This window comes from Prunus persica, chromosome G3 (genome assembly GCF_000346465.2).
Source record: "Prunus persica cultivar Lovell chromosome G3, Prunus_persica_NCBIv2, whole genome shotgun sequence".
Taxonomy (NCBI): domain Eukaryota; kingdom Viridiplantae; phylum Streptophyta; class Magnoliopsida; order Rosales; family Rosaceae; genus Prunus; species Prunus persica.
This window is the reverse complement of record NC_034011.1, coordinates 19,290,012-19,312,936: the sequence shown is the minus strand read 5'-3', so window position 1 is coordinate 19,312,936 and position 22,925 is coordinate 19,290,012. Positions and strand designations below refer to the sequence as shown.

The 22,925-nt window shown below is 36.8% G+C and overlaps 1 protein-coding gene across 1 annotated transcript; it reads left to right on the top strand.

The window, feature by feature from the left end:
* Nucleotides 1,537-5,027, top strand: LOC18783235 (disease resistance RPP13-like protein 4). The gene is made up of 4 exons (XM_020560046.1): nt 1,537-1,642; nt 1,775-2,366; nt 2,458-2,616; nt 4,334-5,027. The coding sequence occupies exons 1-4, from the start codon at nt 1,537-1,539 to the stop codon at nt 5,025-5,027; spliced, it is 1,551 nt and encodes a 516-aa protein (XP_020415635.1).

Here is a 22,925-nt window from a genome sequence, read left to right as displayed (position 1 = left end):
TCTTCCCCTTCAACACTATATTTATGTATCTACTGCAATTTTAATCAGAAACTTGGCCTTTGTTCAGCGCTTTGATCAAAGGACCTGGATCTGTTATTGGAACAAAAGGTTATGTCTCTAGTTCGATCATTTTCATATTTTTAGCTATAAGATTCATGCTCAGCATCAAATAACTGTTTAAAAATTAGAATGAGCCGCTAGGGGAATCAGTTTCGGTTATTCCATAGTTCTTTGCTTGCATGAGTATAATGAGCTTTTTCTTTTCTTTTTCCCTTTTTAAGTGTTCGGTTTAATGTTAATCAGTTTCGGTTATTCCAATTACAGGTAGCACTTTGTGAAGCTACACGACGAATGTGATAAATAATTAAAGGGTCTTCAAGTCTTGAGGTCAACCATATGTTGGCAAGTTTGTGAAGTTGATATATGACCCGTTAAACACTAATAATTAAAGGGTCGAAATAGGATGAAACTTAAGGACCTGATTTTGACAAGCACGTTTAACTAGTATTAAAATTATACGAAGATGACGAAGCTTGTGTATTATCGGACTTATATTAATTGGTAATAAAAAGTTTGTGTCTCTAGTAGAAGTGCGAATTTTGATTCAGAATCTACACTGTGCCATTTGAATTAGTTTTTTTTTAATTTTTTGCCACTGAGATTAAGGCTGATCGAAAAGAATGGGGAATCATATATATTTTTCTTTTATCATTGTTCTTTGCTTCCAGGACTACCAAGGAATATATGTAATGTGCTTTTTCTTTGAATCCACACACCATCTTCTTTATGCTCATTGAGATTATGAATAATTGACATTGAATAATTGTTTGAAAAGAGTGGGGAATTATATATATTTCTTTTGCCATTGTTCTTTGCTTCCAGGACTACCGGGGAGTATAATGAACTTTTTCTTTTCTCCTTTTCTTTTTTTTATTTCTTTTATTTGCCTTTTGAACTATGATTGTCAGCTAAGGGCATCTCCAAGAGTAATAGTAAAAAAAATTTGTTTCTTTTTATTAATTAATTTTGGCGATTCCAATGGAGGTAGCAATTTCTGAAGCTACACGATCGTTTACCAAAATTTGCAGGTTTAGGTTTACCATGCATGTCGTTTCACCAGATTATGAATCAACACTATGTTGGAAAAAGCTTGCCTCCCAAAAAACTGAGGAGGAGTTCCTTCCCATCGGTCCTATATTATCTTATTTAAAAGATTAAGTGTGGAATAATATATATTATCTTATTTCTTTTAAAAAGATGATCTTACGGTCTTACGGTGATTGTTTTAAATGCTTTAACCGGTTAATTCTATTATCTTATTTGTTTTTTTAAAAGAAAAATTAATGATAAGTTAGTTCTAGAGGACACGCTAATCTGCAACAAATAGAGAATGAGTTTGATTGAGGTAAACAGATATCACTTGAATAATAAAGAGGCAGACATGATAGGTTTGATTGCATCAATCTCTTGAGTTCCACAGCTACCCTCAATCTATCTGCAACAGGCTACCACCTTTTCAGTGTAATTGCATCTGAAATGAGAAATGTCACCTCAACCTCGAGAAATGCAGAGAAGTTCCTGCCCAAGTTATTGGATCGTCTGGGAAAAGCCAAAGCCAAGGCCATTGCACACATAAAGCCAGGTGATGATCAGGAGGTGGTTCTGAGTCGCTTCAAAAAGATTGAAGATGAGCTTCAACAAATGGAAGACTTAAAATTGCTACCTAGAGTTGCGCTCTGAGAGAACACTCTGTTCAGCAAATTCACTGTCTTAGAACGTCTAGTTGACAAGTTGTTCTTGGGAGATGATGAGACCAATCCTTTCAACAGCCTGGAGGCAATCACCGACCAAATAAAAGCCTCAATCTCTTTAGTGAAGTTACCTAGTTACCCTGAACGCAGTTTAGAGTTTACGCATCAGTCTCAGCCGGAGTCGAGTCTAACAGCAGCTAAGAAGCTATCAGAAGAGTTGTCACAAATGGGCTTGGAGAAAGGAATTTACGAAAGCCGTACGATGGCTAATCTGAGGAGGAGTTACGAACATCTTAAGGGCACCGAGTTGAGGCTCTGCTTCCTCTCTTTCTCAATCTTCCCTGAGGAGTCGGTGATAAAGAAAAGGCCTCTAATTTACTGGTGGATTGGGGAGGGCTTCATCACGGCCACCCAAGATAAGACAGCCGAAGAGTTAGGGGAAGAAATCTTTGGCAAACTCATGAAACAGGGCTTGATTCAACCACATGGAAATGTTCATTTATCCACTAGTTGCACGCTGCACCCTTGGATTCGTTGTATGCTGATAGGCTTGGCCAGAGACGCCCAACTCTTCAACTTTGATTCAGACTGGCTGTGGATGCCATCTTGTAAAGCGTCAATTTGCAGGCGCGCGTGCTTAGTTTTTTTATCAGAACCCGACTTCCCCGGGTGAGGAAGATCTGTTTACAGTATTCAATGTGAACAGCAACTATCTTAGCTTCAAACGTGAATGGCTTAGGAAGTTGAAGAAAGTTGTTGTTCTTCAGCTGGGACGGTGGCAGAGCTCACCCACGCATCACATTGAAGCGGATGATGAAGGAGTATTTTTGAAAGGTATTGGGGCTCAGCACTACTTGAGCTTCAAGTATCTTGTCAAATAAAGTAGAGTAAAAATTCAGTTATGCTAAGATACGCTCATATTATTATTCTTCTCCAATATGGAGGTATTTATACAAGTACAAAGAGGTGTTAACCCTAAATAAAATAGGAAATATATTTAAATTACAATAGGAAATAAATCTCAATCATAATAGGATTAGATAAATTGGTAAGTAACCAAAATCCTAACTAAGTAAGGACTCGCCAACACTCCCCCTCAAGTTGGGCAAAGATATTTCGCACTCCCAACTTGACAAGCGAGTCACAGAACACCATACTTGAGAAGCACCAATTGTAGAGAAGGTCCTTTCGTCAACCACGAGTGAAACAAGTGACAAACTAAAGCAAAGTTCGCAGCGGAAACACAAGAGCAAACCTTAAAAAATAGGGCACATAGCAGAACACAGAAACCCTGTGAGCACAGCAATAGGTAAGGCAAAACACAGAAACCCTGTGAGTACTGCAGTAGACAAGGCAGAATACAGAAACCTTGTGAGCACGGCAGTAGGTAAGGCAGAACACAGAAGTCCTGTGAGCATGGCAGTAGATAAGGCAGAACACAGATAGAAGCAACAACAACAATGTCCCCAACAAGAGACAACAAAACTGACAGCAGCAAGAGCAACACAAGGCACTGGCACCAACAAGAGCAATATAAGGCACTGGCACCAGCAAGACAAGGCAAGGCAAACAACTGTGGCAGCAGCAACAACAGAGACAACTTCTCTTCACTCTCCCTCTCCCCCTGAAGAGAGGAGGTCGATAGAGCCATATGATCAGTGGTACTTGAGAAACAGGCATGGACAATCAGCCATGATAGATAGGTAGGTGAATTGCAATGGAATAGATGAGCAACAGTGTCACTCCCCCTCAAATTCGACGATGTATGGAAGTCGAGATTTGGAGAAATTAACACCCAAATAAATAGAGAGACAAAGGCTAGCTAGGAGAAGGCTCGGCGAGCGGTGACGAGGCTCACGGAGGAAAGAGATCAGGCCATCAATGGCCAAGGGGCAGTTGCCCATACGGTATACATTTAAAAGAGAGGCCCGGCTGTGAGCGTAAGAGATTGAAACTAACATGGGCTTAATCTGATTTTAGCATAAAGCAAGCTCATAGAGAGATGAAAAGTAAGAGAAAAAAGGCAGCAGCAGGCATAGGTAGAGAAAAAGAAAGGTAATGACTCAACATAAACACGGCAAGGACAAAGACAAGGGCAAAATTGCAGAAAGGTGCGGTTATGGCTAAGGCAGAAGAAATATATGTTGATTATTAAGGAAAGGAGAAACGGGGATTTACAGCAAGGTGAAGACCCATGATGGGTTAGGAATGAGGAATGCCAACGACTCTCAATTTGTCAGAGGTTATCACAGGTTAGGAACCAGGCTCTGATACCAGTCAAATAAAGTAGGGTAAAAATTCAGTTATGCTAAGATACGCTCATATTATTATTCTTCTCCAATATGGAAGAATTTATAAAAGTACAAAGAGGTGTTAACCCTAAATAAAATAGGAAATATATCTAAATTACAATAAAAAATAAATCTCAATTATAATAGGACTAGATAAATGGGTAAGTAACCAAAATCCTAACATAGTAAGGAACCAAAATCCTAACTAAGTAAGGACTCGCCAACATATCTTAGTCTCCGAGGAATATCAGGAATAACACGGATTCCTTCTTGTATCTTTAACATCATCAGCCATGAAATTCTGGATCTGAGAGCATGCCACAATTTAGAGACATTGCCTTCGGATATCTCATCGTTGAGGAAGCTCACTCATTTGGATATATCAGAGTGTTACTTGCTAGAAGGCATGCCAAAAGGGATTGGCAAACTCTCTTCCCTCCAAGTACTTATTCTCATAGCGAATTTGAAAAATACTCCCTTAAGACTCGGTGATCTTGCCAAGATGAAGAAACTAAGGCGGCAAAGTATATACATAAGGATTGAGGCTGTAATGCAGGACAAGGAGTTTGAAAATTTGAAGGAAATTTCATCTCTTCGTCGCCTCAAAATATCATGGGCAGTGGTTTCTTCAGAGTTGAAAGAAAAGATTTCCCTCCAGTCCCGGCATTTCTCGTTCCCACCGGATTTAGAAAAATTGGATCTTCAAGGCATCCCTCTGAAAGAAATACCATCATGGCTGAACCCGAGGCAACTGAAAAATTTAAAGAAGCTCTATATAAGAGGCGGGGAACTTGATAGCTTGCAACATGCATGGGAAGAGACTGTCACTGAGTGTAAGTTGAGGGTGGAAATCTTACGTCTGAAGTACTTGAGTAATATGACAATAGAATTTATAAAGGTGAGGGATCAATTTCCTCATCTGTTCTACTGGGAGATTAAAAAGAACAGATATAAGGAAGGCATATTTTGGAGGAAATCTTTGTGAGAATGTGAAGATAAAGAGTCCCACATTGGAAAGTTGAGAAACCTAGCAAGAACTTATAAGGAGTTGGGCTACTCCTCTCATTGCCAATTGAGAGCTTATAAGAAGTTGGACTACTCCTCTCATTGCCAATTGATTTTGGGTGGAAACTTAACTTCCTTCATAGTATCAGCGCCCTTGGTGTCGATCTACCTGAGTTCTCTGTCTTCCGCCTTCTTGCTCTGGTCTTCTTCTTCATCTTCTCCACTTATAATCTCTGCCAAACTTAATTTCTAATCTTCTTCTTCGTTTTTCCCCAATTCTACCCTCTGCAACCCTAATTTCTTCAATTGCAAATTTGCAAAACCTATTTTCGTCTCTTATACCTCTTCCCAACCTCGTTTCTTCCTAAAACTTTCAGCTATGGCTTCTTCTCTCAAGGTTGATGTTCTCCTTGGTCTGATTACGATTTGCCTCAATGATGATAACTTCATGAAGTGGCGGTATCAAATTGAATCAGTTCTTGAAATACATGAGCTCTTTGGTCACTTCGATGGCTCCGTTGTTCCTCCTCCCAAATTTGCCTTTGTGGATGAAGACGCAGCATCTTCTGAGGTTACGGCTGCCTACAAGAACTGGCTTAAGCTTGACAAAGCGCTTCTCAGTCTCCTAATTGCAACTGTCTGATGACGCGATCGAGTACATTATCGGAAGCAAAACTGCTCGCAATGCTTGGCTCAGTCATACCGATCGATATGCTACTGTTTCTCGAGCTCGTCTCAATTTTCTCAAAACAGAGCTTCAGACTGCACAGAAAGGGGCGGATTCCATTGAAAAGTTTTTGCTTCATCTTTAGCATGTGCGTGATCAGCTTGCACTTGCTGGTGTGTCCATTTCTGATGATGATCTTATGATTTTAGTCTTGAACGGTTTACCTTTCGATTATGATATGATTAGAACCGTGCTTGTTGCTCGTGAGACACCTATTTCTCTCAAGGATTTTCGTACGTAGCTTCTTGCTGCTGAGTCGCGCCCTTCCTCTCTTTTTCTCCTATGACGGCAATGATTGGCCATAGTTCATTGATGTCTCCAACTCCAGGGGCTGGTATTCTTCCTACACCGTCTTCCGTTTCTGGTCCCTCTGGTTTTCAGGCTACCTCTTCTCCAGCCTATGGGTCTTCTTCTCAGAATTTTGGTCGTGGGAGGTTTCCTAATAATCGTCCTACCAATCGTAGTGGTTATTATGCTCTGAGGCCATCCAGTGGTTTTCCTAGCTCTGGTATAACACCTGAATGTCAAATCTGCTCTAAGCGTGGTCACACTGTTGTGAATTGCTTTTATCGTAACCCTTCCTCTACATCATCTCCTTCCTCCTCTATGGTGGAGTGCCAGATTTGTAGCAAACGTGGCCATGGTGCTCTTGATTGTTATCATCGCTCAAATTATGTCTATCAAGGCTCTCATCCACCACCTACACTCAATGTTATGACTGCTCAAGTCTCCTATGCTCCTAAGACTATGTGGATTGCAGACAATGGTGCTAGCCATCATATGGTGTCAAATGTCAATACTTTGGAGACTGCTTAGCCTTGTGCTTCTGAGAATAGAGTAACAGTTGGCAATGAGGAAGGTTTGCCTGTTGCTCATATTGGTCATGCCTCCGTTTCTAGTTCCTCTTCTATTTTACACATGTCTAATGTGTTCCATGTCCCTAAACTCACTGCTAATTTGATGTTTGTGCATCAGCTTTGTAAGGAGAACAATTGCTCTATGATATTTGATCAGCTTGGGTTTTCTATACAGGACGAGGTCACCAAACAGGTGCTGCTCACAGGGAGGAGTCATAGTGGCCTTTATCCGATTCCTGGTGTGGCTGCTTCCTCTTCACCTCCTAATAAAGCTGCTACTAATGAAGTGGCTTATCTTGGACAACAGGTCAAGTTCTCCTTGTGGCACAGTTGGTTAGGTCATCCTACTAATGAAGTGGTTCACAGTATGCTTAAGTCTGCTAGCTTACCTCCCATAGTAGATTCTCACCCTCACATTTGCCAATATTGTTTGAGTGGTAAAATGCATAGTTTACCTTTTCCTACTCATCATAATAAAGCTGTAACTCCCTTTCATCGAATTCATAGCGATGTATGGGGACCATCCCCTTGTAAATCTTTTCAAGGATATCGATATATTGTTACTTTCATTGATGAGTTTACTGGTTTCTCTTGGATCTATCCAATGTTTGCAAAGTCAGAGGTGTTCTCTCATTTTATGAAGTTTTATGCTTTTGTGGCGAATCAATTCTCAGCAGTTATTAAGTACTTTCAGAGTGATGAGGGTGGTGAATATGTTAGCAATCAATTTCATGAGTTTCTTAGCTCCAAAGGCATCGTGCATCAGTTTTCTTGTCTTTACAAGCCTCAACAAAATGGTTTAGCCGAGCGGAAAAACAGACATCTAGTTGAGACTGCAATTACCTTATTATCAGAGGCTTCTCTTCCTCAACATTTTTGGTTTCATGCTATGTCTCACTCTATATATCTTATCAATCGCATGCCTAGCAAAGTTCTTGATCACAAGTCTCCTTATTTTCGGTTATTTCATCAACACCCAGATATTCGGCATTTAAGGATTTTTGGTACTGCTGTGTATCCCTGTCTCAGATCCATCAATCAAAACAAGCTTCAGGCTCAAACTACATTATGTGTTTTCCTAGGCTACCTCATGGGATATAAAGGCATTCTTTGTTTCAATATGTCTACTGCCAAGTTGCTTGTGTCTCGGGATGTTGTTCATGATGAAAGCATGTTTCCTTTTAAACAAGGTGTCCCTGTTTTAGGCTCATCTTCATCTTCGGTTGCATCAACCTCTAGTGCACCCATCTCTGTTGTTTTACCTATACTGTCTCATGCAGATGTTCCTCCTCTGTTATCTGATCCTCCAGACACTCCTCTTGTTCCTATTGCCTCTGTGTCTTCTCCCTCAGGCCCAAGCACATCACTTCTTCTCCATCTGCTGTTCATGATCAAGATCCAATTGCCACTATTCTGCCAGTTCTTACTAATCAACAATTGGATGTGTTGTTTCCTAGTCTTGATTCCTCTAGTGCTTCAGATATCTCTCCTATTAATCACCATTCTATGCAAACCAGGTCAAAGTCTGGTGTCACTCAAAGAAATTTTTTACAGATTATGAGTGTTATCACACTAGTTTACTTGCTCTGCCTGAATTGGATGAATCATCTAGTTACAGAGTTGCTCGGTATTCTACTGAGTGGGTCACTGCTATGCAAAAGGAAATCTCAGCTTTGAATACCCAGGGTACTTGGACACTGGTTCCTCCTCCTCCTGGTGTGAATATAGTTGGTAGCAAGTGGATTTACAAGGTAAAAAGAAATTCAGATGGAAGTGTGTCTGGGTACAAAGCTCGGCTAGTGGCTCAAGGCTTTAGTCAAACACAGGGATTCGATTATTCATAAACCTTTAGCCCTGTTGTTAGACACACGACTGTACGGCTTATTCTTAGTTTAGCTGCTATGCATGGTTGGCAGTTAAGACAATTGGATGTACATAACGCATTTTTACATGGAGATCTTGAGGAAGAAGTCTATATGAAGCAGCCTCAAGGATTCGAGGATTCCACTCATCCTCAATATGTTTGCAAGTTACGCAAATCTCGTTATGGCTTAAAGCAAGCCCCTAGGGCATGGAATGCCAAATTCACAGGATACCTACCTGCCATTAGTTTCAAAGCTTCTCAGTCTGATCCCAGCCTGTTTGTTAAGAAAGAAGGTTCTGAAATAGTTATTCTTTTGTTATACGTGGATGATATTATCTTACGGGTTCCAGTACAAGCCTTGTTCAAACTACAATTGAGGAGTTAAGTTCTGTATTTGAAATGAAAGACATGGGGCAGTTAACATATTTCTTGGGCTTACAAATCTCTTATCTGAGTACAGGTTCAATTTTTGTTAGCCAGCAAAAGTATGCAAAGGAACTACTAGCAAAGGCTGGTATGACAACTTGTAAAGCTTGTTCCACACCTTGTAAGCCTTATACGCAAGTTCTTTAGACTGAAGGTGAATCATTGAAAGATCCATCTTTATATCATAGCATTGTTGGCGCTCTTCAGTATCTGACTTTTACAAGGCCAGACTTAGCATATTCTGTGAATACCGTTTGCCAGTAAATGAAAAATCCTTCTGAGACTCATTTCTTGTTGGTTAAACGCATCCTGAGGTATATACAAAGTACTATGGAGTATGGTATTACCTTCTCTCCTGGTGATATGCACCTTCATGCTTACAGTGATGCAGACTGGGCAGGAGATTCATCTACACGCAGATCTACAACTGGCTTTGTAGTTTTCATTGGTTCAAATCCAATGTCTTGGCAATCTAAGAATGAAGGGTCGGTTTCCCGGAGCTCTACAGAAGCCGAGTATAGGGCTCTTGCCAATACAGCTGCCGATATTGCTTGGGTTTGACAAGTCCTGGCTGATTTACATGAGTATCTTCCTGAGCCTCCATTATTGTTCTGTGACAACCTTTCTGACTTAGCTCTCAGTTCAAATCCTGTGCAACATTCTCGGATAAAACATTTGGATATAGACTTTCATTTTGTTAGAGAACGATTTCAACGCAGGGATATCATGGTGCAGTACATTCCCACTGAAGAGCAAATTGCAGACGTTTTTACCAAGGGTTTACATGGCCCTGTGTTTGTTAAACATTGTATCAATCTCGGACTGGGTATCCCAGCTGAGATTGAGGGGGGATGTTTACCAAAATAAGAATTAGTTAGCTTAGCTTCTAGGATTGGTTAGCTATCTGTTATTAGCTAAGTCAAGTGGGTCTATCACGTATAGCTCACAGCTGTAACAGCTGTAATATTCATGTGAGTTAGTTACAGAGTATATGTATAAAAAGCCTGAGTGGCTACAACTCTGTAATTCTTCTTAGTAACATTTCTGAGTTTACTCCTCTGATTTTTCTCTCAAGTATTCTTCTGTTCTTCGCTCTAATTTCTATAATGTTAGCAATCTTAAGGTCAGAAATTAAGCAAGTTAACGCCACGATAAAGTTAGTCCTCTGTATCTAGTTCATGTCTGCAGCATGTTGTAATCCCTCTGCAGTAAGAACAGAGGAGTTTTCCAACCCCACTCCTTTTCTTAAATAATTAAATTTATATGCGGATTTTATTTTTATTGTGAAATTTAAGCAAATAAAAGTTTTACTAATCCCCCTCTTTTTTACAGCCGCTGATAAATGTAGCAATCCAACTGTGCTTAGTCAAGGTGCAATGATTTGGCATCACAATAAAAGCAATCCAACTGTGCTTTGCCGGGGACCAAGAAACACACATTCAGTTGGCTTCAAATACGTTAATTGTATTCGTTTGTTCGGTTATTGTTTAATAGTGAAGAATTAATTCTGTAACGACAATTAGTGTCGTGGTAATGCGATAGAGTTATTAAAATAATAATTCTTTAAGCACCATTCTTTTTTGAGAGAAAGTTGCTAATATTCTCCTTAATATAGTATCTGATCAAGTTGTCATTTCCAGAGATTTCAAGTTGAAAACCTCCGATTCTCGTGTGCTCTGGGGACTTGTCTTTTATTGAATAATAGTTGGTTTTGTGTTGTGTTACCGAATTGTCATGGTCTTTTTTCATAAAGTGAAGGTTTTTCTTTTTTTTCTTTTTTTTTTAAAGAACGAAATTCATTAAAGAAACTAGAGCAAATTACAATCATTTAAGAGGGCATCCTGATGATGCATGGGGCCACTCATTCCAGTCAACCATACCATCAACAGAAAGAGAAACTTTAGCCAAGCGATGAGCAACATCATTGCAGTAGATACAGTACTGATTTCATGGAAAATCTTGAGCCTTGTGCTATATTTTATGTTCTGTAGACACTATCTATTCTTGAAAGTTGAACATGCTTTCATTCATTTTTCTTGTTTGCAATCGTGCCTCCATGTTTAATAACTAGAATCCGGATCCTCTGTTTGAATTTTCTCTGTCATAATCTGCTTGATTTCTTTTTTGAATATGTCATCTCATTAAAATTTAATCTAACGGACTTTAAATTGACACATCATCTTTAAATCATAAAACAATTTCCTCCTAATTTTAAAAGAAAAAAATAGCCCTAATTGAATCACAGGAAACTTAACACCGTTAAACTTTGTTTTTCAAGAGCATCTCATATTTGTCTGACACGTGTCCACTCACATAACATAAACTTAACTTTGTTAATTTCAATTTTTTTTTACCATATAAATAAGTAAATATAAACCACAAAATATTGGGCAGTGCATCTTGCAAAACCTAGCCTCCCTACAAAGTGCAATAGAGAAGAAAGACAAGACGAAGTGAAACTGACGTTGTCATCGCTGTTTTCTCTTAGATTTTCTTTGCTTCTGGTTTTTTTTCTTCTCAAAATTTCGTTAGTCCCTTGATTGGATTTTATGATTTATGGGTTTTATGAATTTTGTGTTGAATTTAGTAAGATGGAGGAGAATGCCTGGCTTTTGCAATTTGCATAAACGTTGCTTGGTAGGTATTTGCTAAGTTTTTAGTGAAAAAACATAAAACTTAACGCTGTTAGTTTTTTGTTAGTGGATGGACACGTGTCAAATAAATATTAAAGAAACACCAAAGGGGACACCAATTTTGGGGACAGCAGGTCTGGACTCCTCCAACAGTAGTATCAAACCAAACTCTTCAAATTGAAGTTTGTTGACCTACGTGGCAATTTAAAAGCTTTGTTTGCTATACTTAATAATTTCTGCCCCAAGAGACTCTTCAATTCAATTAATGCAGTGTTATGAAAAAGAATGAAAAATATGAAAACATGTGAAATGTAACACCCCGACTCCAAATTTAATTACTTATTTAATTTATTTAAGTGAACTTATGAAATTACCCTTGGGTTAGGGGTAATTTGGTCATTTTATTTTCCAAAAAGAGTTTGGAGCAGTGACTGGTATTTTTGGGTTGGTCGTACTGAGATGAATCCGTAGACATGCGGTATGCTTGAATCGGAGTTGTAACGAAGATTTGGTGATCAAAAGTAATTCAGTGGCAAAACTGTAATTATTTTGAAAAGAGTTAGAGTAAAAATCTGATTTTTTTCACTTTCTACCCCACACACTCTCTCTCTCCCGATTCTCCCTCTGCCCGCGAAAAACACCCCCCCCCCCCCCCCCCGGGCTACTGTTCACCGAACCAAAAACCACCACCCCGCCACCATTTCCGGCCACCTCGATCGACGGCACCGGTCCCATTAGCTCCAGCTCGAAGTCCCGAACCCAAACCACCCAGTTTCCCCGCCGGAAAACTCGAGAATCATCGGCAGTATCGACTGGTTCAACCCGTACTTTTCCCGTTGTTGTGCCGCCGTCTCCGCCATCCATTTCAGGTGAAAAAGGTGGGGTTTCTCTCTCTTTTTATCTGTTCTAGCTGTCTATGGGTTAGGATTGAATCAATTTTTAGTTTGGGAAACCGATTTCGAAACCTAGGTTTTGGCCGAATTTCAAAGTGAAATTCCTGCCAGTTACCGTCTGAATTAGACCTTCCCATAGTTGAATGAAATGATCCTTGCTTCGAGTAGTATCTAGGATAGGAAGGGTGAGCGGTGGTGTGGAGTTTTTCCGTCACTGGAATTTACTCTATACACCCACGCGCTGCCGGCAAGTGTGGCGGCGCGTGGGCAAGGGTAGTGAAGCTACATTTTATCCTGATGAGATCCTCAGGTTGTCACAAGTGCGTAGGATTTTGCAGATCTCAATTCGGACGTCGTTTGACTATCGAACGAATTTCGCATATTGTGCGTTATCCGGGTTCGATAGGTTCTAACCGTTGGATCGTTTCCCAATTAAAATATGTTAATCTAGGCACTCTTAGAAACGTGTAGGAGTTCGTGGATCGTGAATGGGAGCCCCGCATATTCCGATTCAACAATTCAGAGTTGTGATTTCCGATAACCGTCTTTTCCAGATCAAACTTTCAAGACATTTCCTAACGTGTAGATGGACCTTAGAATACCTCATTCAACGTACACGCATTGGGAACTTGGGGATTTAAATATTTAATTTTGTGATTTCCGTTTCGAAGTGTTTTATATTAATTAAGGGTTCGTATCTCGAAATAGGTGCTCCGACCGCACGTACTCAGCAGGCAGGACCCTCTCGGGGTGCAGCTTGGGACTATCTGTGAGTGGACTTTGTTTTCAAGCATACGCATGGTTTTATTGATGAAAGATTTATGCATATGTTTTAAATGGTATATGTGATATAATATATATTTGGTTGATGAATTTGATGTTCTTATAAGCATTGGCAATATATTTTGGGTTTGGATATATTTGAGTATGAGGGGTTGTTGATGCGAGATTGTGAAAAGATTGAGTATGAGGGGTTGTTGAGAGATATATGATTGCACTATGTAAGTACCATCCCCTTGTTACTAGACTTCCCACACGTGGTGTTGGTAGTTCCGGCGTGTGAGACACTTCCCATACGTGGCGTTGGTAGTTCTGGCGTATGGGAAGAGTATCTATATTGCTTGTAATCATCACACATGGCGTCGGTAGTTCTGGTGTGTGATGATGTAGTCTGCGCGTGTAGGACTTGGTTTTGAGTATGTGAGCTACACGTGGCGTTGGTAGTTCCGGCATATGAGTTATGGAGTTTTGTCCCCTGGTTAGACCGCTCATCCCTAGTCGCAGGATAGCACTTGAAAATTCTGCGGGCTAGCCAAACAGTCCCCCGGTTGGATTGTTTCCCCGGTACATAAGTAATGAGAGAAGTATATGATATATCTATATTTATATATTTATATATATACATAGGTGTGAGTGTAAATCCATTAAAATATATGTAGTGGGCTGGCAAGAGCAGTATAAGTTTGGGAATGGAGTTTGTGGTTTGAGATTTTTGGGTTCAATGGGTTTCTGAGATTAATGTTTTTGAGTATTTGATTATGAAATATGAATCTGCATGCTTTGGGCATTATTTTTACACGGTGGGGTTATTATGTTGTTTTAAATGCAAACATTGTTTTTGTCCACTCACATATTTTCTGTTTTGCGCCTCCTAGCCAGTAGTCGCTCCAGGAAGGTTGCAAGCGGTGTTTGAAGGCCGAATCGTTTACATTAGTAGATTAGGCTTCGAGTAATTTCCTTCTACTCAACTGTTGTTGTAAACTAAATCTGTTAGACGCTCTGCTATTGCCCATGTTAGGTTTTTACTTGAGGCCGGAGGCCATTTACTGTGAACTGTTGTATGTTGAAAGCATGCTGCTGGTTGAGATTATATTATGTATTCTATGCAGGTTAAATTTTTGTTGGGTTTGTTCAATTTACAGGGGATATTTTGCCAAAATTTTTGGTAGAGAGTCGGTTTTTAGTAAGTGGGCCCGACATCGGGATGATGTCGGTAACAAAGACGAGATTCGCTTCGGTTTTCGGGAAATTCCGGGGTAGGTCCTGTCATGAAAAATGTCTATGTATACATTATTTGAAAAGAAAAAAAAGCATGTTTTTAACATTTTCAAGGTATATTTTATTTTTTTCAAAGTACAATTAAATATCTTGACGAGCCAAGGCCAACTTACCAGTCTTGAAGAGAGAGAAAGAGGTTGCAGTTTTGATGACTAAGTTTGAAAAGTCTGTTGGAGAGGGTTTTGATGTTGTGGCTCACCTATTTTATCATTTCAAAGTTGTTGAAGAGACTCTTGGAGATGCTCTAATTTTTGGAGAGTTCACATTATATATATAGCTCCAGTCTCAAGATGTGAGTAAATAAATAGAGGGCTTTTCACAAATAGGCCCATTCTAACATCCATCACATATTATACAAAAACTCTTATAGATGCTATATTTTGATAGAAAAATCCAAAATTAGCCAAATGTCATTTCTAATTGCTTCTTAGCATGTTAAAATTTTCTAAAAACCAATTACAAAATGACAAGTAGCTAGTTTTGGATTTTTCTCTCCAAATAGGCTCTATATGGGTTTTTGTATAATATGTCATGCTAAAATGAGTTTATTTGTAAAAACCTAATAAAATTGTATTTCAAACAATAAAATTTGAGTTTGAGACTTTTCGATTAGAAATCTGGGGCTGCTTTATTGGTTGATCCAGTGCACATTATAATTTCTGGATTTGGCCAACAACGCTTTAAACCATTACTATTTTTTTAGTACAAGCGATAATCTAAATTATAGGAAAATGGTTAATCACACACACATAACCAAAATGTCATAGAGTTTTAAATCTGAAACATCTGGTCTACAGATCAATGACATTTCCTATTTGACTAGACCTTATTTGCTTAAACCATTAAATATTAACTTTAGCTTCTTGTGACTTGTGCATTTCCTGCTCGTCAATTGATCCTTCTTTGACTTATGCGGAGATCCTACTTTTTTAAAAAAAAATTTATTTTTTTAAAAGATTTTAAAGTAAATGAGTTTTCTGAAAACAAGTTAAAACCTAAGACTAACAATCACCGACAACCATACTCCTTTGGGCTAAATAAAAAATGTTTGTAAGTGAAATTGTTTTTATTTTTTTATTTTTATATGTGCATAATGAATTAATGAAGGAGGTGCAATTATTCGCATGCAGCTAGTGGTAGTATCATGCATATATGCACAACTTTATTTTGTAAGGAAAATGTTAAGGAGATATTGTATTAGTAGGCTTCACCTCTATTAGAAAGAATACACAATATGATTTATATATGTAGTCTCCCTCAGTATGACCCATTTTCAAAATATTCTCCCTCTCATCAAGTTAAAGCGGTGCTCATCATTTTATATATGCTTTTCATTATCTTCATGTATACAAAAGTAGAAATGATTATAGAAGAGTACGGTAGTACAATCATGTGATATATTTTGTACATGTATTATAATATAAATGGATATATATATATTAATAATATTCCCTAAAATCGGGGAAAATAAACCATATTGTTCACTCACATTATAACACATGTACAAGATATATCACATTATCATATTACTATACTATTTTATAATTGTTAGACAATTCATACCGCACGTAGGGTCCTTCTCAAGCTTTATTTATTATATTCTTCAAGCGTCTCAAAGTGCAATGGTTTGGCATCACAATGAAAGCAATCCAATTGTGCCTTGCGGGACCTTATTTTGTAACATGTCACTTTGCTTGATTCTGTTACAAATTGAAGCTTTTTTATTAATACGGTATCAGATTCTAATTGTTGGCGAGATTTGAAACCTCCGATCCAAGTATGCTCTGGGGGATGTAAACATGGATGCCTTTTCAAAATCTGATAATTAATAAACAAAATGAAGTGTTATACTTTTTCAAAAGGCTTGAGCCATGTGTTATATTATATTTAGTACACTTTTGAACATGCTTAAGGTCATATTTGGTGACTAGCATTGGATTGGATTTGATAACTCACTAAATTTAAGGTATATTAAAGAAGAAAATGAAAATATGGGTGAATGACTTAGGAGGAGGCTGCTAAAAAAAAAAATTGTTTTTTATGCAGACGCTAATCTACATTAAATCAATCTAATGTATGAAGAAGATGATTTGAACTTAGGTACAAGTAAGTGAGCTTACTACCTTTTCCAATTAGTCTAACCGACGTATGCCAAGTATGCATTATATGTTTGTTTTAAACAAATGCACCTTTATCTTTATAATAAACAAGTGTAAATTGGAAAAAGTAAGAAAGAACTATCTCTGTTCTTTAGTAGTCTCAAGCTGCTAAGATTTGGCATTGCAATAAAAGCAATATTCTAACTACGCCTCGCGGGACCTTATTTTGTAAGAAATTCATGTCACTTTGCTTGATTCTATGACGAATTAAGCTTATTCTTTTCTCTTCTTTTTCTTCTTTTTTTAAATGGTATCACTTTCCTTGATTCTGTATTTTGAAGATGCTTTGATTTTTCTTGTTTGCAATCGTGCCTCCAAGTTTAATTCCTAAAACCAGGCTAGCTCTGGCCCATTTGGAGGGCACTTGACAACATTCATATAATGAGTCTGAAGAAGCAAAGAGCAGTTTAAACATATGTTGAAGAGATATGACCTGATCAAGGCGACTGCAACGTTCACTCTGAAGAAAAACATGTTTGAAGCCAATAATTTCATGGCGTCCATCATCTATGAAAGATGGGGCCGGGTTGTCTGTAAGTCGATTTCAACCAAGAAAACTTTAATCGAGCGGTGTATAATATTGCATATATTACAATCACAGAACAGAAACATGATCCATGCATTTTACAAGGATAAAAATGAAGGTAAAACAAAGGTTGGCAAGCTACGACAACGAATGGACTTTGGCGAGAAACACCGTATATATCCTTGAGGACAAGGCTCATCTTCTATAGGATAGCCTATAGGAGGGAGTAACGATAGGATTCGACGGGCATTATTGTCTTTTTGTATAAGATTGAGCTGTCAAACTTATATTGGTTCTGTTATCAGTTTAGTTAAATCTGTTGTTAATTAATCAGTTTTCAAGCTTGTAAACCAATTGTTGAAATTCAGACCACACACACAAAAAACAAAAACAAAAAATAAAAAATACACCAGTTGTTGAAATGGATGCTGCAATCTGAACAAATATCAATTCAAGATGATGTATGACCTGATCAAGGAGAGTCCATTCTGTGCTCTCGTATGGGTTTGGGAATCCTGGTATGGGTTTGGGAAACTCATTTGTTCAATCCGCCTTCTGTTTCGCTAGCAATGAGCTTCAGAAATATCGGAGAGAAAGCAGGATTTGAGACAAAAAACATTGGTTGCGCAAAGTCTTAAAAAAATTATAAAATAAAATAAAATTTCCCGCGTCCCATTTTTGGTACCCGCCCAAATTTTTAGAGTTTTGCACGACGAAATATTTTTTGTGTTTTAAATTTTTTAATTAAAATAAACTGATTTAATAGTTTGCGCGACAAAATATTTTGTCGCGCAAGGTTTTTGACTTTTTGTTTTATTATTTCTTTAATATTAATTTAATTATATTAATTTTTTCAAATTTTTACTTTTTAAGTTTAATTTAATTGTATGATTTTTTTTATTACTTTAATTTAAATTGATATTAATTTTTTCCGAATTTTTACTTTTTAAATTTAATTTAATTGTATGATTTTTTTTAATTAATTTAATTTAAATTGACATATTGAAAATAAAATTACATATGAAAAATAGTGATCAAATTATTCAATAAATATAAATATAATATTCAAAATGTACACATAAATTAACAAAGTACAATAATAAAATCCTAATACAAGCATATTGTGGTGGTAGTGGCGGATGATATGTTTTGATAGCTTTCTAATCCTCAACTTTAGCCATCAAAGTCTCGATGATTCCCTACAAAAAAAAAATAACAAATATGGTCAAATAACAAAATAAATGAATAAATAAAGAAGGCATAATCTCCCCTAAAATTGTTATACCACAAATCCAACCCAAACTCCAATCCCTCCCCTTTACTCAACCCCAAACCCCACACAAACTCAAAACTAACTCCAAAAACACTTATTAATGAAATTTTTTTAAAATTTGGAGAGAATATACCTTTTGGCAAGATTGAGAGTGAGTGAGAATGAGAGGGAGAAGTGAGTGTGAGAGAACTAGAGAAGATAGTGATAGAGAGATGAGAGAGTGAGTGAGAGTGAGAGATAGTGAAAAGAGAGATGAGAGAGTGAGTGAGAGTGAGAGATAGTGGAGAGAAAGATGAGAGATTAAGTGAGAGGAGTGAGTGTGAGAGAAATGGTGGGATTTGGGGAGAGGGAAAGAGAGAGAGGAGAGGTAAGAGTAGAGAAAGACATTGAGAAAATGGTGGAGGAGTTATTTCGGTTTTAAAAACTGTATCACTTTGCGCGACGAAAAATACTGGAATATCGGTCACGCAAACTTTTGCGCGATGAAACATATTGGTCGCGCAAAGTCTAGAAAAATTCTCGCATCCCATTTTTGGTACCTGCCCAAATTTTTGCGCGACGAAAAATATATATTGATCACGCAAAGTTTTGAGCAACAAAAAATATTGGTCTCTCAAAGTCTAAAAAATATTTTTTTTTTCAAATCCCGCGTCCCATTTTTGGTATCCACCCAAATTTTTAGAGGTTTGCGCGACGAACTGTTGGTCGCGTAAACTTTTGAAAGACGAAAAATTGGTTCGTAGCACAATATTTATAAAAATAATTGTTATGAATAATAAAAAATAAAATAATTTTATTTTACGATTTAAAATATAAATAAGGTTAAAGCTACTTAATAAATATATATACTATTCAATTTCTTAAGTGTTATACATACAAAATAAATAAATTTAAAGCTATTTAATAAATAAATATATATATATACACACACCATTCAACGATCCAACCGTCAGACTTGTTTGTATATACTTCAACATCGTATAACCCAAAAATCGCAAAAAATAAACCTTCAGAGATCTAGTAACGGGGGAAAACTTTTCGATGGTTATAAATGAAAAATCACGATTTAACAGTTATTTTAACTCCGATTTTGATGATTTTTTTTACAACTACACTCCTTGACCCTATCTGAATACAATGACTGAATTTGATCTTCAATTTAAAATATTTACACTAGTGGATACCACAAAATCTTATGTTATATTTAACGAAAATATAAATAAACTCTTAATTGTTAGTGAATATATTGTTTTGATGGCATACGCATTCTACGAAACTAGTTTCAACGATCCAACCATCAAACTTGTTTGTTTATACTTCGAGATCATATACGCCAAAAATCGGAAAAAATAAACATTCAGAGATCAAGTAACGGGACAAAATTTTTCGACGGTTACAAATGAAAAATCTTGATTTAATGGTTATTTTAACTCCGATTTTGATTATTTTTTTACAGCTACACTCCTTGACCCTATATGAATACAATGACTGAATTTGATCTTCAATTTAAAATATTTACACTAGTGGATACCACAAAATCTTATGTTATATTTAACGAAAGTATAAATAAACTCTTAATTGTTAGTGAATATATTGTTTTGATGGCATACGCATTCTACGAAACTAGTTTCAACGATCCAACCGGTAAACTTTTTTGTTTATACTTCGAGATCATATATGCCAAAAATCGGAAAAAATAAACATTCAGAGATCAAGTAACAAGACAAAACTTTTCGACAGTTATAAATGAAAAATCATGATTTAATGGTTATTTTAACTCCGATTTTGATGATTTTTTACAGCTACACTCCTTGACCCTATATGAATACAATGACTGAATTTGATCTTCAATTTAAAATATTTACACTAGTGGATACCACAAAATCTTATGTTATATTTAACGAAAGTATAAATAAACTCTTAATTGTTAGTGAATATATTGTTTTGATGGCATATGCATTCAACAAAACTAGTTTCAATGATCCAACCGTCAAACTTGTTTGTTTATACTTTGAGATCATATACGCCAAAAATTGGAAAAAATAAACATTCAGAGTTCAAGTAATGGGACAAAACTTTTCGATGGTTATAATGAAAAATCACGATTTAATGGTTATTTTAACTCCGATTTGATGATTTTTTACAGCTACACTCCTTGACCCTATATGAATACAATGAACTAATTTGATCGTCAATTTAAAATCTATATTTTCTAACAAAAACCCAATCCGAACAACAATAATATATTTTTCTAACAAAAATCCGATCCGATCTAAAATAATAAATTTAAAGCTACTTAATAAATATATATACCGTTTAATTTCTTAAGTGTTATGCATACAAAATAAAAAACAAAAATAAATTGGTTTAGGCAACGAAATGTTTGGATTACGTCATGGAAAAGATTTTTAAAAATAATTTTATTTATTTTATTTATTCTTATAAGGACTTTGCGCGACGAAGTTTATTGTCTCATCGCGCAAAGTCACTTTGAGCGACGATGTATTGTCGTCGCACAAAAGTTTGTCCCGCAAAGTGACGAATTATTTTTCATCGCGCAAGACTTTGAGCGACGATTTATTGTCGTCGCACAAAAGTTTGTCGCCCGAAGTGACCTTGCGCGACGAATTGTTTTTCGTCGTGCAAAATTTGGTCACGCAAGACTTTGAGCGACGAAGTTTTGAGTTTCATCGCGCAAAGTGACTTTGTGCGACGAATAGTTTTTCGTCGCGCAAAATTTGGTCGCACCAGGGTTTTTTTTTACTAGTGTTATCTCCTTCAGACTCTGAGTCATCTTCAGAAGTGTTACCATCATCATAGGGGATTATGGAAGTGCTTGCTTCTTGAGACTCATAATCTGCTTCAGAGTAATCTTCAGAAGTACTTGCTTCTTCAGACTCATTATCTCCTTTAGAAGTGTTAACATCATGGGGGACTTTGAACGTGCTTGCTGCATCGAACTTCTTATTATTATTATTATGTCCTTGCACTACTACATTTTACACTTTGCGCGATGAAGAGAATTTCGTCGCGCAAAATACATTGTAGTCGCACAAATTTCAGCGCGACAGAAACTTTGTCGCGCAGAATCCATCGCGCAAAGATCGTGAAGAAAGACTTTGCGCGACCAAGTTTTTTCATTGGTCGTGCAAAGTTACTTTGCATGACGAAAAAATATTGGTCGCGCAAAGTTTTGCGCGACGAAAAACATTGGTCGCACAAAGGTTTGCGCAACGAAAAATATTTGTCGCGCAAAGTTTTGCGTAACGAAACACATTGGTCGCGCAAAGTTTTGCGCGACAAAAAACATTGGTCGCTCAAAGTCTTAAAAAAATTTATAAAAAATAAAAAATTCCCGCGTCCCATTTTTGGTACCCACCCAAATTTTTAGAGTTTTGCGCAACGAAATATTTTTGTGTTTAAAATTTTTTTAATTAAAATAAACTAATTTAATAGTTTGCGCTACGAAATATTTTGTCGCACAAGGTTTTTGACTTTTTGTTTTATTATTTCTTTAATATTAATTTTTTCAAATTTTAACTTTTTAAATTTAATTTAATTTTATGATTTTTTTAAATCACTTTAATTTAAATTGATATTAATTTAATTATATTAATTTTTTTGAATTTTTACTTTTTAAATTTAATTTAATTGTAAGATTTTTTTAACTTACTTTAATTTAAATTGACATATCCAAAATAAAATTACATATGAAAAATAGTGATCAAATTATCCAATAAATATGTATATAATATTCAAAATGTACACATAAATTAACAAAGTATAATAATAAAATCCTAATACAAGCGTATTGTGGTGGTAGTGGCGGATGATATGTTTTGATAGCTTCCTAATCCTCAACTTTAGCCATCAAAGTCTCGATGATTACCTACAAAAAAATAAATATGGTCAAATAACAACCAAAAAAAAAAAAAAAGGCATAATCTCCCCTAAAATTGTTATACCACAAATCCAACCCAAACTCCAATCTCTCCCCTTTACTCAACACCAAACCCCACACAAACTCAAAACTAACTCCAAAAACACATATTAATGAAAAATTTTAAAATTTGGAGAGAATATACCTTTTGGCAAGATTGAGAGTGAGTGAGAATGAGAGGGAGAAGTGAGTGTGAGAGAATTAGATAAGATAGTGATAGAGAGATGAGAGAGTGAGAGATAGTGAAAAGATAGATGAGAGAGTGAGTGAGAGTGAGAGATAGTGAAGAGGGAGATGAGAGATTAAGTGAGAGGAGTGAGTGTGAGAGAAAGGGTGGAATTTGGGGAGAGGGAAAGAGAGAGGAGAGGTAAGAGTAGAGAAAGACATTGAGAAAATGGTGGAGGAGTTATTTCGGTTTTAAAAATCGTATCACTTTGTGCGACGAAAAATATTGTTGGTCGCACAAAGTTTTGCACGACAAAAAATATTGGAATATTGGTCGCGCAAACTTTTGCGTGACGA

Bases quoted from the DNA above. Each gene is read 5' to 3' on its own strand.
- LOC18783235 (XM_020560046.1), top strand. From the start codon at position 1,537: ATGAGAAATGTCACCTCAACCTCGAGAAATGCAGAGAAGTTCCTGCCC. The intron at 2,367-2,457 runs GTCAATTTGCAG...CAATGTGAACAG, and splicing joins TGGATGCCATCTTGTAAAGC to CAACTATCTTAGCTTCAAAC. The intron at 2,617-4,333 runs GTATCTTGTCAA...TAACATCATCAG, and splicing joins CAGCACTACTTGAGCTTCAA to CCATGAAATTCTGGATCTGA.